This window comes from Anas platyrhynchos, chromosome 14, assembly GCF_047663525.1.
Source record: "Anas platyrhynchos isolate ZD024472 breed Pekin duck chromosome 14, IASCAAS_PekinDuck_T2T, whole genome shotgun sequence".
NCBI classification, from domain to species: domain Eukaryota; kingdom Metazoa; phylum Chordata; class Aves; order Anseriformes; family Anatidae; genus Anas; species Anas platyrhynchos.
The window spans coordinates 16,615,649-16,631,169 of NC_092600.1; the positions used below are offsets into that span (position 1 = coordinate 16,615,649).

The following is a 15,521-nucleotide window of genomic DNA, read 5'->3' on the forward strand; positions in this document are numbered from 1 at the left end:
CAGAAGCCTAGTTGGTGTATGATGAACATGATTCCATTTCATTTAAATCTCATTCAATACCTTTGGACCATCTGGATACCTTTAAGCTATAAAAGATCACACAATCATGGTGGCTCTCCCTCTTTCTTCTCTGTCCCTCCTGCTGTTTCCAAGCTGCCTGGGTGGATCTGTGAGGCAAATGGGTGCAACATTTCCAGCTAGAGTGAAAATCTCAGTTGTTTAAGCACAACTGTGAAATCTACAGCAAGTATGTTTGCATACAGTAAGCAGCTTCCCTGCTTCTTGCACACACAGATATACTATCTCAAAATGACAAGGATATTATTTTTTGTTCCTAGCTCATCTCGAGACTTCACAGATCTGCTCCTACTCAATCCTCTTCAAGCAATTCATTTTAACAAGAAAAGTACTTCCCATAGGCCACAATGAATATTTGTTAATAGAAACATTTAGGAAGCAAGTTCAGGTCCAACTTTTTTTAAACCCAAACAGAATCCTGTTGTCAGGAAGATTAAAACCTTCTACTTTCAAAGTGGGCTAATTACTTACAGACATTATTGTGCGTAAGACAAAATCAAAATCTTCTGAAGAGTGGAATCACAGTTTCACCATAACCTTTTCTGCAAATTATGAAGTGTGAAATAGAACACTGAATAAAAATTAAAATAAAAAAACTTTGAGAACAACATGTCAAAATTTAAACAGTGAAAATAAGAAAATAAACTCCTCAGCTGTCATCTGATGGTCTGATGCTTCTATACACTACTCTGATGTGGCAGTATCTTTTAATTTCCATCCTAAGCCAATAAAATCCTGGAAAAAGCCCAGAATATACTGCTCATAAAACTAAACAACAATAAAATATGAAGTCAGTTTGAATAATGGTTATGTTTTGATTTTTTAAGATTTACTTCATATATGCGCTTGAGAAATTACTATATGAAATCACCACTGAAAACTTCATAGAACAACAAAAAAAGGAAAATAGTTTCAATTTTTCCCCCTTATCAGAAGTACACTTGATCAGAAGTACAACACAAGTACAGTTTCTCATATTGCTTTTTTTCCTACTTCATTCTACCTTATACATGGTACTTGTGGTTTTTTGTTTGTTTGTTTTTTCAATAAATGATATGCACACATGGTATTGTGTGGTATTCAAACTTTCAATCACTACAGTAAAAACCACCAATGTGATAAAGGAAAAAAATGAAGCAGCATTAATCATCACTAGTATGTCTAGTGTAGCACTTGTTGATAGATATTGAACCCGAATATCGTTTCTCTGTGAAGCATTGCACAACGCATTCCTATGCGACTTGAATCCTCAAACTGGGTGCTGGAGACCAGCTGTCTTCCAAAGGGAAGGTCTCCAGGAAGAGATGAAGTAAGGAAAGGGAAAGAGTATGGCATTACTCAATTCAACAGCAGGACTCTCGAGGTTCAACCAACCAAAGTACCCCTGTTCCGCATATCACCAGGTATAGCTGGGCTATTGATACAGAACTGTTGCTGTATGTTCAGAAAGATTTGCTTTACATAGGCTTTATCTACAAAGAGCTACCAAATCACAGTGTTTAATACTACATGCAAAACATGCACAGATTACCACATGTACCACATAGTAGAATCTTGAAACATTTCCCTTGTTTTGTAGAAGGTTGAGATTGCTTTCTTTTATTCCTGTTCATTCTTGCCTTACTGCTCAACTCACAGTCACTACTGGTAAAATAAAAGCATTCTTTGATCATCTTTTTTTTGGTCTGACTATTTTAATGAAATGGTTTCACTCCTGAACACTCTCCTTCTCCTCCTAGACATGTTTTTGTTTTTTTCTTCCTGACAAACAAATGCAAAGCAGAAACATTTCAACTGTTTGATATTATATCAGAGTTGAAGTCTCACAGTAAACATTTTATGTTATGTCCCATTCTATCAGCGGTACCATCCATTATGTCTAACAATGGTGCTAATACAAAAACCGCCAAAGTAACAACCTTCTAGAAAAATAAAGTCACCTATGCTGATGGAAGTATCCACTATTACAGATGTTTACTCTTGTACAACAGTATAATTAATCTGATTTAAATTTATATCAAATGAAGTCCTCCTTGCAGATTTTTTTTGGTCTAATAGTTCAGCACTCACCTATTACTGAAATGTACTCTCAGCTCACATGCTACTTTCCTATTCACCTTTCTCCTACTTGGGATTATGTCTCCTACTTTGGGATTATGTCCATTACACTAGAGGAACTCTCTAGTATATCCCCTACACACTGAATCTGTGGGTGTTCAGAAATAACTCTCTCCACAAAGCTAGCACACAACATCAGAGGAGACCTAATTGACAGTTTACATTTGGATGTATTGTAAAAACATTAATTTACTTAAATCTCACAACACAACAAATCATGCTGTATAATAATTTGATCACAGATTTGCTCTTAACTATTCACATCACTATGTCTAAAGGAGATCAGCAGATAGAGATTGCAGTAACAGTTGCAAGATCCATTAAGAATTTTGAGCCTAATCAGACTTGTGAAAAATAGAAGTGTTCCTTCTCAAACTGGATCTTCAATAACCTGTTTTGCTACAAATGATGTTAGTGTACCATGTAAAAGAGTGAATTTTAATGAGTGTACATTATTTCAATTTGTCCATAAGTATTTTGAACAAGCTGATATTTTGGGGTTCACACAATTCTAATCTATGATCAAATGAAATCATACTGAATCTAGAAATGCAGAAAATCATCAAAAGCTTTGTGAATAGATTGGTATTGGCACAACATCATATTGTCAGAGCAATTTTTAGAGATTAAGCTAGGCTACTTGGAGATGAACAAAAAATGACAAAATCTATATAATACTGCAAGAAAAGTGAAAGGTTTTGTTGCTTTGTTTTTACCCAATATTATCTCAATATTAAAAAAAAAAAAAAAAAAAAGAACACCTTTTGGAGTTCAACTACTGTTTTGTAACAGAATAGTACAACCATACCATGGGAAAAAAGCTTCAAAAGTACTTTAAATATATTCAATGAAGTGCATGCATCATGAGTTCCTTCTAATATTGCTAGGCATAAATGGATAAAACCTCGTACCAAGAAAGGTTCCGTTTTATGCCAGTATCCTGCAGATGTGAAACAACATCAGAAAGTGAATTTCTCTTGAAATACAAATTCTTGTTACTTCCTCTTCAAGATGAATACCTAGCAGGTTATTGATCTGCCTCTGAAGGACACAGCTTTTATTATGTAGGAAACCGCTGCTGGGCACAAGCGTGAGAAATTAATGATGGTTTTGTAAGTGTCCACACCGTGGTGCTGAACCAGTGGGGCAACTGTCAATCTATATGATAATATATCCCAAAACTTCATAAAGTCAGTGATGTGAAAAAACATTGATTTTTGAGCTAACCAGGAGAGCAAGACTAAAAAGTTTACTGAAGTTAACACCTCTGTGTATATGATAGTTGTTCCATACTAGCATGATTTTTTTAAACAATCAGACATAAATGGTTATCATAAGAACCTTGCCAAGTAAAAATGAATTCCACACACTAGTTTGTTTCTTGCATGCTCTTTTATCATGTCCTCCTTTCTTTTATTAACATCATTGTTAGAAAGATTACCTGTTCAAAATGGATTCACTGCACTGTATTTCAAATTACTCAGTAATTCATTTACTCTTTGGAAATTTTTGTCAGGAAGAAAAAACGAAATGCAAGCAAACAGACTCATTCTTTCATCAACATCTGCAACACTATGCAACTAGGTCCTGAGATTAAAATTTCTCAGACAAAAGGTGTGGCATGGTGCTTCCACAGAAGTAGAGACAAACTGCCAATCATCTACAGATACGTGAATTCATGCTGTAGAAATAAATTCTAATTGTTCCATAATGCCAGAATTTAATTAGTCAGTTTTTTATTTTATTTGACATAATGCACAGTGGCCTTATCAAAACTATACTGAAGTCAATGGAAATCATCCTATTTTCTGTGAATGGCACTAATTAATTAACCAGTCAGGTTTTTTTTCAAAATACTGGCTTCCTTGTATCCACTCATGCTAGTAAAAATACGTTTCCTCTTTGGTTTTGATGAGGAAATATATCCTGCTATGCCTACAGAGAGAAGATATTACTTGAAGATTCTATTTAAATCAGAAAAAAAAAATGTTCTTTCAAACAAAATCAATTGCACTTCTCTGAACTATTTTCAATCAATACAGAAAATGTAACTCAGTTTTCCCTTGTTTGCTTTAACAAGCAGTTGCTTGCACTTCCAGTGCCCATCACAGCCCTGCTTTGCTGAAACTGAGACAACTCACTGAACATGGGGAGGAGCCTAAAATAAACATGAAAATATCCTCCTCTAAGCAGAGCAATAGTGTGCAACAAATTAAATTTTGTCTTAAGTAATATATGCAGCTGAAAGCTGGTTACACTGGGTAGTATTACCTGCCTGAATAGTTGCTCCAGGGATACAGGGTTAGGGAGATGCCCCGTCACCTTCTCAAAATGGCAAACAACAAACCCTTGAGTTATTAAGCTAAGCTTGCACCTTCATTAGGAGGGAGGACCTTCCCAGGATGCAGAACAAATGGTGGCAAATCCATTCTTAACATTTTTTCCTCTCTAATTTAGTTTAAAAAGATGCGGGCAGAGAAAATTTGCCTAGTAAAAACTTTTAGTAGATTGATATGAAGAACATTAATCAGGACTGTATGCATTTGAAAGGTCAGCTGTCTGCATGGAATTTTTCATCAACCACTGGCTAGGTTTTTTGTCACCAATGACTCTTGCATAGTGTAAAGTTTCTTTCTTATGAACTTAATAACCTATGCTAAATATAAGTACTTTGCCTCAGTATGATGCATAGGTTTGCTTTCTAAAAGCCCTTCATACTTATCAGTAAGCAAATAACAAATAAATTAAAAAAAATCAAAACCTCATAAAAAAAAACAAAACACACAGAATAAATGTGATTGTTACAAATTAGCACCATTGTTACAGCTACTAGCATATTATAGATTAATATTACTTCAAGCTTTCTATAAAAACATGAGAAACTTTTAAAGCAATTTCTTCCTGTTTCTCATCATTAAGTTTAATTTAATGTACTTGGAGCACAAACTTCTGTGAAAGATAATTGCCTGAACAGTAAATTGTATGATAAAGCAATATATATATCAGATTATGTAATATACATGTAAAAAGAGTTTCCTGATATCAATGTCAAAAAAAAAAAAAAAAAGAAACAAAAGAAACAAAAGTGAAATAACCATCTTTAACGGAACACTCAACTATTTTTCAGTATGATTACATTCTTATGTATGCGCATTAAGAATATATTGAACAAAAGGCCTACCGTTTTCCTCATCTGACTTATTTTCGTTGTCGGAGTCGGTAAGTGTGAGAGCCGAGTTTTCGCGACTTGACAGACCGGAACTTCGCCTGGATTTGATCCCTCTTCCCCACAGCCTGATCGCATGCTCTGGAGACATTCCTCCCTCTGTGTCCGAGTCAGCATCAGAGCCAGTGCTCAAGGAATAGCCTTGGTGGAGTATTCCTATGTCCGAGCAGTAGCCACTTCGATGGGGAGAGGGCTCACAGATTCCTAGCTCTGCAAGGGTGAAGTTTGTTCCTAGAAAGGCAATTACAGAAAACTAAATAATTTAAAATAATTTAAAATCTTGGGGATCTGATAAGTTTCAGAATAACAGAACTTTTTAATTTTTCTTAATTATGATGTGTGCTAAGCCTTTGTAATGAATTGCATAGAGAGATCTCTGGTGCAAAGATCTAGCAAGACTTACCGAAAACACACTGAATATACTTGAAATGGATGAAAAACACAAAACAAGGGTAAATTTTAAGTTACTTATGCCTACTATTTTGACCCCAAATAATTTATCGCTTACATATACAAAGTTCATGACAAGTGACAGTAACATGACTTGCTTTATGTTACATATCTAACCTTGTATTTGCAGAACCAGAGCCTTAGCTTTGAGGATTAGCATTTGACTATTCAGAGAGAATCTCTGTTTCTCATGCAAGACATGAGCCTTTCAGAGAGATAGGAATCTTTAGTTCTAACTTTCCTATGGTTTTCTATTTCATAGAAAATGAGTACACATTTGGGAAAAGAGTTCACAGAGCCAAGGATCACTTGAAAGAATGCAAATCTATCAGTGATGAAACAGAAATCTTGTCACCAGTTTTGCATTTTCATACTGTGTGAGATTGGTAGTTTAAATATCTACTATAGAAATTAAAACATATCTCAATTATTGTAATTGTTTTCTACCTTTATTCATCGTACTTAATAAGAAAGCATACATTAACACCAAAATCAAGAGGTCACTGGGTTTATAGGCAAAACTTTCAGGATCAAAATCAGAACAAGACATTTAGCACTTAATAACAACACAGTGGACAGTCATATGTATTTTGAAGGCACATGGAGTCCCCCAGGGTTGTCAGAAAGTACAGACTTGCTGGTTGATTTCTGCTTATGTATTTGCTTCCTACGTGAATGAACAGGACTGTAAAGAACTGCATGTGGAAATATGCTCTGTCTCTAAGGCTTTCTAGGTTTTTGAAAAGCATAGTGATTTCGGCTTCATTACAATGGGCTGCAAATGAAAAATCAGGACAGAATGAAGTGACTTGCAGTATAGCATACAATAATTTAATTCACAGTGAAACTACATCTGTAGTCTGAGTTTCTACAATGGTATTTTTATTTTGTCCAAAAGTAGTTTATATTTTCCCCTCTTCCCCTATATGTTCACCAGAATGATGCTGTATAATGAAAGTTCATACACTAAGTAAAAAACATACCGAAGTGTCTTCCATTGATAAAGACATATAATCAATTTGGTTATTTACTGAAGTATCACAATTTCTTTCTCAGTTGAGCCAGGACTGGTTCACCTCTTTATGTCAGCCCTCTCTGGTCTCATATCCAGCTGTTGAAGTGCTTTGGATACAGGACACTTTCATAGATCTACAGAAAGTAAAACTAACTGAATCACAGTAACTGAATCACTAGGCCCTGCTTTACTTTTTTAGTTATAGCTCATCAGTTAGGGAAGGTGATGGGTTTCTTCTCCTGGAAACCTGAGCTATGTCTTCATCCAGTGATGGATAGACAGGAACACCGAGCACAAGGAGAGGGAAGGCATGCTTTCCTTCACCCCTGGGTTACCCAGTACATGGGCCAGCAGCAACACAGTGGCCAAAAATTAACACTGACTGGATGCTTCTAGCAAAACAAAGCATTCATTCGCAATATATAAAAATAGTACAAAAAGGATGTCATTAAAAAAAATGTCAGCTCTTATCAACACCCAATTATACCAAACACTCTTAGTCAGGAGTACATTTTAACTTGCTTTCCAATTTATAATCCAGTAATCATAAATTCAGTGGTTTATTCATCAGGAATGAACTGAACAGTCCTAAGTATGAGCCTAAGTGCACATCAGTCCAGAGTTTTTTTTTGTTGTTTAAAAGAACCCTGCCATGAAATTTGGAAGAAATAATTATTTTTAAAAGAAAGTGTGAAACTTCATCAGGTGCAATTTCAGTAGAACATATTTAACCAAAATAGCTAATGAGAATCTTGGTTTTGCCATATTAGCAAGCCAAAGTTAGTCAAAAAAAAAAAAAAGTCACTATCAACCCAAAATATAAAATATTTATAGAAAAGAATGTGAACTGCAACCTACTAGCACTATACTTTCATGCCCACACAGGTAAAGTGCATGCTGACATTAGACACACATCATGAAAGTGAAGCTTTTAAAGTTTTCTTGTGGCATAAATATCTACAAATACACATCAGTTATGAATATATTAGCTTAATTAAGCTGTTTTACATACTCAGTAAAACAATTTAATGATATTCTGTAGAATTTAACAGCCATTAGAAGCCCAGAAAATTTCACTCTGATTAGCATTCTGTATTGGCATAAAAAATCTAACTGTAACATCTGATGCAAAAAGTAATCTTTAGAGAAATTCTAACTTCATTTGTCTGAGGAAAATGGTAAAGGCACTGCAAGTGGAAGGTAAATGCAGTAGTCATGGAACTCGTCCATCCATTAGAGCTTTGTTACGTGAGAATCTAACAGCTTCCAGAAACATTGATACAAAAAGTTGAAAACTGACCAACTTTAAATGTAACAGAACTGGATGGGATCAACTCAAGAACAGGAATGGAACCAACCTACTTACTGAGCCTCTGGAGAAGGATATTCCATGCTGCTTCTCAGAAATCTCCTCACAGTCTTACAAAAGAGTATCTCAAGCATACCTACTGTAGACATAAAGTATCCCAGAGAGTCCCCACTCCAGCGAAAAATATTCTTCTCACATGGACTCTGTATTTATACCTATCTATACCTGTGTGTTTGTATATATATATATATATATATATATATATAAAAATACATGTATATACAAATAAATATAAATATATACATGTATATATAAATATATACATACATACAGGTATAGATAGGTATAAATACAGATACATATATATATACACACACCTTCACTTTCATTCATTTTACTTGAAAATCTGATGAAAATGTTAGAGAAGCATTACAATTATGTTCTCTACACCTTTTCTTGATCTGGATTGTGTTCTCCTATGTGTCTAATTTCCCTAAAACCGTTCATATCTCTTGAATAACATATGGACTGCTTTCACTTTGATAATATTTTCTTGCTTGCTCAGCCACAATTGCACATTAAGGGATTCATGGCATTAGTAGACCACTGCTGTAAATTCAGATGGAGGATAAGTTTGGCTCTGGAGGCGCTGATATCATTTCATAGCAGAAAGAATCCTACTATTGCTTTGGAATAAAATATCTTCACACCAACAATGAGAAAATACCAAATCCCTTCCATACTTTCATGCCCAGTGGTGCTGACTGAATACTTCCTGCTGGGATCCTGCTGGCAGCAGGGTCACCACGAACAAGGGCAGCCTTCCTCTCCCCAGTTCCAGTACAAACCACAGCCCCTGGATGCTGGCGCGAGGAAACTCAAACCAAGCCTGACCCAGGGATCCAGTGTCTCCCTCTACAAGCATCTTCCTCATGACTCCACAAGAAATTAGGAGACCAAGCAAATCAAGACCTCAAAGAACAAAACCCAGGCATTCACAGAGGGAATGTTGTGCATTCACAAAGGGAAACCCAAACCATGAGCTGAAGTGCACTACTAGCAGCCAAAGCAGATAGATGGTTTCTTAGTGTTATATACCGCATGCTGTCTCTGGGGCTTGTGAGTAACTCTTGGGAGCTGAGAGCTTAATTTGTGAAGCAGGGCTGAGACATGAAGCTGGGATCCATTCTTGCACATTGTGAACCTAAAGGTGTTTTCTTTCAAATTCTTGTAGCATCTACTACATCGCTGGTGGCACTAAGTGAAAAGAGCTAAATAACATCTGATCCTTATTGGTTGAAAAGAAAGAAATCTTTCCCTTGAAGACAACACCACCAAAAAAAAAGTTTTTTAAAAAAGTGGGGTTTTTTTTTGCCTTTTTGTATGTAACAGAGCTTACTAGCTTCCATCCCCATTCCCTTCATCCCCACCTGCAAAAATCACTAGACCGTATCCCTTAAAGAAAGGCAGTTAATACCATCTGCTCCCTTAAGGCATACGTAATCTCTGATGCAAAAATAGATTGGTAGTGTACAGGTTTAGAAGTGTAATATAATGTTGTATACTTCATCATCATGCCCATAATCTACATGCTGCGAGTAGTCTCTCAATAGAATAGAAAAGCTTTGTTTTCCTTTCAATTTATGTATGACTAGTATATCTTTCAAGCTCATTTTCTTTTACAACAATTTACTACATAAGTTATTTAGTATACAAATACTCAATAGAAGTGTGATTAATTCAATGACGTACAATTCTACTTATTCCAGCTAAGACTAAAAAGCATTACCATAAAAGCAAAGGTTATTTTCACCTGACCTCTAGGCAGAGGTCTCATTTGGTTAATTACAAATTATAGGAATTGCCCTTCTAAAGATTAATCTAATCCAGCTGTGATCAGTACAAGATGCCTCAGGGGAAGATATCTGAAACCCGTAATGCAAAGATATGACAAATTCTCCTTCAACACTAGATCAGCAGTTCAAAACTAGGTTAAGTCTAAAATCAAAAGGATAAATATCACTGACATTCTTTGCTACGAAAATCAATTTACAAGAAGATCAGATTTTTGTTTTGTTTTGCTTTTTGCATTTAAGATATTTCATCCTTTGTCAATTTTTTGGCTATCTTAACAGCTACAATGATTTTTGCTGGCATGAGTACCACACTTGAATGCCAATCTGTGGTATATGAAGAGGTCATTCTTTTTAATAAACTCTGATGTTCGCTTCTTAATTTTTTCTCAATTCCGTACACATTCATTCATTATAATGACAGGGAGAACAGATGATTACAAGCTCATTTTTTTATCCACTTATCATATATATTTTTAACATTTACCCTTTTACAGATCTTCCTTATAAGATAAACAACTGCCTTCTTTTTAGTCCTTCCTTGTAATTCACCCATTTCAGTAGCATACTTTTCTCACAATTACAGATCTATCATTATAAGATAAATTCCACCTTTCTGGTGGCTTAAAGATACTTAAATCAGAAGTACATTTTCTATGCAAAATACAGGAATTTCAACCACCTAACCACAATTAATAGCCTCTGTGACTATTGTGATATTTGCAGGAAACATGCCTGGAAAGTTACCTGTGTTAGCATTATTGATATATCCCACTTCTGAAGAAAATGCAAAATCCAACAGAAAATCACATGGGAAAGATAAGGTCTTCTTTTACTGCGATGCCTCCAAGTAGAGGAAATATTCCATGATTCCAGAGGCCAGGTAAGAAAGAGGAGATACTTGCTATACAACTCATCATCCTACAGCAGGTTTATGGGCTTTTTCTCCCCTTTAAAGCATTCACAATGAATATTATACAGTATAAACTGAAGTATTTGCCTGGACTCTTCCTCACTCTGTATCTATTTTCCCCTAATAGCAGTTCTTTGAGAGCATGGGGAAAGGGGAATATAAGCTCCTGCAGGACAAACACTGCTTGTCAAACTCTAAAATTACTGGAGAAGAGTTTCCTTAGAAATTAGAAAATAATAGCAAACGAGCTATACTTCGTTCTAAGTTTTAAAATCCATAGCTAGTGGCTAACAAATGCAGGGCTACCGACATCCGCCTGTTACTGCCTAAGAAGAATATTTGTAGAGGACTTATTTTCGTTTAAGGTTATGAAAATTCTGGGTTTGCTAGTCAGGAAAGTTAAACATTTTATCACTACAGCAACGTGAACTTAATGATGATAAATCTTACTTTCACAGAGCACGTTTGTGACAAAGACACCAGGAAATGCTTTACCAGGAAACATCTGACTACCCTTGAGGTATTGATGCCCATCTCTGAGGGGCTGTCACCCAGACCTTGTGCACACACACACACGTAATACCTACTACAATTTAGAAAACAAGCACATTGTGAAATTTTGTTAGAATTTCTAACACAGTAGTATTCAGACAACATTTTTTTACATTCAGCAGAAACTGCATGGTTTTCTTAAAAATGAAACACCTTCTGGCAACCTCAGTCCCTTCTGTAGCAAACTGACTGGCAGCAGCAAACAGAAATCTATATACATATTACAACACATCGTTTGAATTTGAAATATATTTTCTAGCTGCTCTCATCAATGGCAGCAAAATCCTTTAATTGTCTTTTTTATAATCCTCTTTCTGCCTTGCTTCTTTCTGACTCGGAGATCCCCAAGCCTAATACCACGATACAGATGTTTCTCTTTTTGACAGTAAGTCTGGTGACAGTTATTAATAGAGTAGCTACAACTATGCTAAAAAAAATATTAAGGTTTATAAAACCAGGCATCTAACCAGATTTCACTCTAGCTCACAATATTAAATAATCCTCAGTTCTGCGGTCACATACTATATTTGTAATATACTATATTGTATGTTCAGTGACTGCAGGGTTACTCTCATGTCTTTTATCCTTCCCCATTCAATCTTCATATACCACATAGAGAACACAATATTATTAATTACTTCAATACAATTTTTTGCAGGTGTGCTGAATGTAGTCTCTGAGAACATCTCAAACACTACAAAAGTACCTGCACACTTCCTTGGGAGATGAACTTTTCTTACTCCCATGTAATAGCTTTTAAGCTATGGAAAGAGAGACCAGAGCATGCTCTTCCCAGGGCACACACTAGTTCTGGCAACACTCCACCTAAAACTTACCTACAGCGCAGCCCAGGTTAAAATGCAATTCTACAGGGTAATATTTGACTTTTCAAGGTAGTCATTCAATCACTGTTAACTTCCTAGCTTTTCCAAGCACTGAGGAGGAAGTAAAAGGAGAATAGCTTCACTTACTACAACAGGATGTGTTATTCCTACAGACGTGTCCACTCTGGAGGAGACAGGAGAGTGCAGGCAATTACATAATTCTTAGGGATATGGTTTAGTGGGGATTGTTAGTGTTAGGTCAGAGGCTGGACTCGATGATCTTGAGGTCTCTTCCAACCTACAAATTCTGTGATTCTGTGATAAGCGAGTGCTGGGCTCTCCTGTGCTCTGTCTGGGCACACTTCTCTTGCTCATTGCTGAGCAAATGTCAGCAAAAAGAAAGCTCAGAGCAGAGCCCCACAGTCGCTGCCTGCCTGTGCTGGGGCCAGGCAGCGAGGCAGCTCCTTGCACACATGCCACCAGCTTTGCAGTCAAACTCCAGAACATTGCAGTGAATTTTTGCAACTGCAGCTAAGATGCATAGACAGATCACAGCGAAAGCTTTTCCGAACTGAGAATGTCTGATTCAAAGGATGGAAATATATTTTTTTTTAACCTACAAAATGGTCCCATGATGTTTGCACTTTGAGCACAACAGCGTGTTTTCTCTAACGTCATTCTCAGAACTGGTCAGGTACTCCTCGTCTGCTTTCGAAACAAATCACCTCTAAGTAGACAGAATTCACAGAAAACTTCAGCCTAAACACTTCAATCTACCAAAGATTTGAGATCTTATTATAAGAAATAGTAGATAAAAACAACTATACAAGACACGGTAATATGCATATAAATTCTTATTTTCTCAAAGCAACTATTGTCTCCTCCATTACTCTGCATATTTCTAATGAAATGTAACATCTATCATTTAGAAGGCTATGACTGTTCTGTGATCAAAATCAAAGTAAACACCCACAGGGCTTTCTGGGCTAAACATGCACAATGCATACCTGTGTTTGTGTAAGTATGACCCATGTCAGGGATGGCTTCCCGGGCAACCTCCAGCAGAAGGAAAAAAAATATCTGCTCTGTTTTGGTCTACTCAGTGTCTAGAAAGACTATGAGTATGGCCAGTCATTTGACCCAACTGATCTGATTTCCTGCATTTTTATTATTTATTTATTTAGTGAAAGTGACAAGAAAACATGAGAAATGTTTGATATTTAAGACTACAACAATATGTTTTTGTTTTTTTACTTTGTGAACAAGACTGGAAATGCTTCCACAGATCTGATAAAAGACATTTTAGCATTCTGAAATTAGTTGTGCCACATTACTCATGTCAAAAAACATTGATAGAACTCCAAAGTTAACACCTGGGCTGTTGTACAGCAGTGAGGACTAGCATAGACGAACTTCCAGATCTTAAAAAGACTGAAAACAACCCACAAAACTTGGGGTGGGGTGGGGGTGTGGCACAAATTCTCTTTTCTTCTGTGAAATGGAGCCATCACTTTGCTGTCAAACTGTCATTAACAACTGTCAAAAAGATCCAACTTGCCTCTGCAGTGACAAGTAGTGTATTTGTTGGGATAAAATCTGCACCCATTCCCAGCTGCATATTGTGACACCCCAGCAAGAGCACGGTTATCAATTACGACAATTCCCTGCTCACTATTTTTAGCTTGCACAAAGTAGCAGAGGAAGAACAAAACATGAAGCTTCATGGCAAAACAAACAATGTTCTTAAACTTCCCAACAAAATTCTGTATACTTCCCAGCCCTAGGTTTTTTTTTGTTTTTTTTTTTGGAAAAAGAAAAAAGAGCTCTAGTTTTCTTTTTCCTCCTATGAAGTGGAATCAGACAACATATTTTCTATTCCCAGTCCAAAATGACTCAACTTATGGAACGGTTTTGTTACATGTCTGTTTCCTTTTTGGAGATCATGAATTTCTAAATAAAATTCACAACAGAAACACCAAAATTATAAAGAATATACTGCATTCATGTTCATAAAGCCACAGCTACCAGAAAGGAACACAGAAAGAACTATTTTCAAATTGCTTTTTCAAGTTAAATAACGTGCACATCAACACCTGACAGTATCTCCTGTTACACAGGCAAAGTATCTTCTAACTAAAGGGATATGAACTATGACTCTACAGAAGACGCAAACTTCAAAAGGGACTGTTTTGAAAACAACATAAAGAGAACGAAGTGCTATGCTAACAGAGAGCAGCTAGCATTCAGTACTCACACTGGCTGTCCGTACTTCAGATGTGCAGTTAGGCTCACATGGCATGAAGATACAGACCATGGCACCCACACAATCTAAAATCTCATTTTCCACTTCTACAAAGGATATTGGTCATTTGCATTCCTGTCTAGCTCACAAAGACACCAGTCTTCTACTGCAAAAGCCATCTTGTTATGTCAGAAATGAACAGAGAGTTCTCCTTGGTCTCCAGAAAAAAAAAGAAAATAAAAAACACTAAAAAAAAAACCCTCTGTTGTCCATAAATATATAGATATGAGTACCTGTGGATAAGATCACTGTAATCTTCATTGATACATGAATCTGAGTTCAATTATTAGAAAAACCTCTGTGAAAATCTGTAGGAAACTACCAGGGGATAAATTAGGCTGTGATAATTTGCTGAATTCGTGCTAAGCCTTTTTATTTTTATGCTGTTAAATCAAGATTTAAAAAGCAACAAAAAATAAACCACTGTTCATGACTTGATAAATAAATTGTTCTCTCAAGGAACAGTACAAGTCAGAGTAATAAGCTTTCATGCCTTCATAACTGTTTAATTGGGAACTCTGGAAAAACCTGAATCAGCTGTCATCACAGATGAAACCTTAATTGTTTTCTTTTATACCTTGCTTCACAAGTTAGGAACATGGATACTCTATATTTTATGAAGGTCCCCAGGCACATATAAAGATTTCTTAGCACTAGCAGCTGTCAGCTGTTTAGTCACAAGGAGCTTCTTCACTGTAAACATCATGTCACCTAGAAATAGTGGCAATAGAAACTGCATCCTGTACAGTAGAGTAAAAGAAGTTTAAACCATTACTTGGCTCAGAACTTCAGTGTTTACATTCAGAATAATGTTGCTCATAACGGGTTTCAGCAACGCCAAAGATGTCAGCCTTTAACTCTGTTTTTCTAATCCTGCTAGG

At 36.1% G+C, this 15,521-nt stretch overlaps 1 protein-coding gene across 7 annotated transcripts in view; it reads right to left on the reverse strand.

Moving 5' to 3' along the window:
• Positions 1–15,521, reverse strand: part of TENM2 (teneurin transmembrane protein 2) — a 1,606,114-nt gene that overhangs the window by 464,132 nt on the left and 1,126,461 nt on the right. For all 7 annotated transcript variants that reach the window (XM_072044660.1, XM_072044658.1, XM_072044657.1 and 4 more), the window contains one exon: positions 5,378–5,653. In XM_072044660.1, coding sequence (XP_071900761.1) covers positions 5,378–5,653 — 276 coding nt within the window. The remainder of the gene's footprint in view (positions 1–5,377; positions 5,654–15,521) is intronic.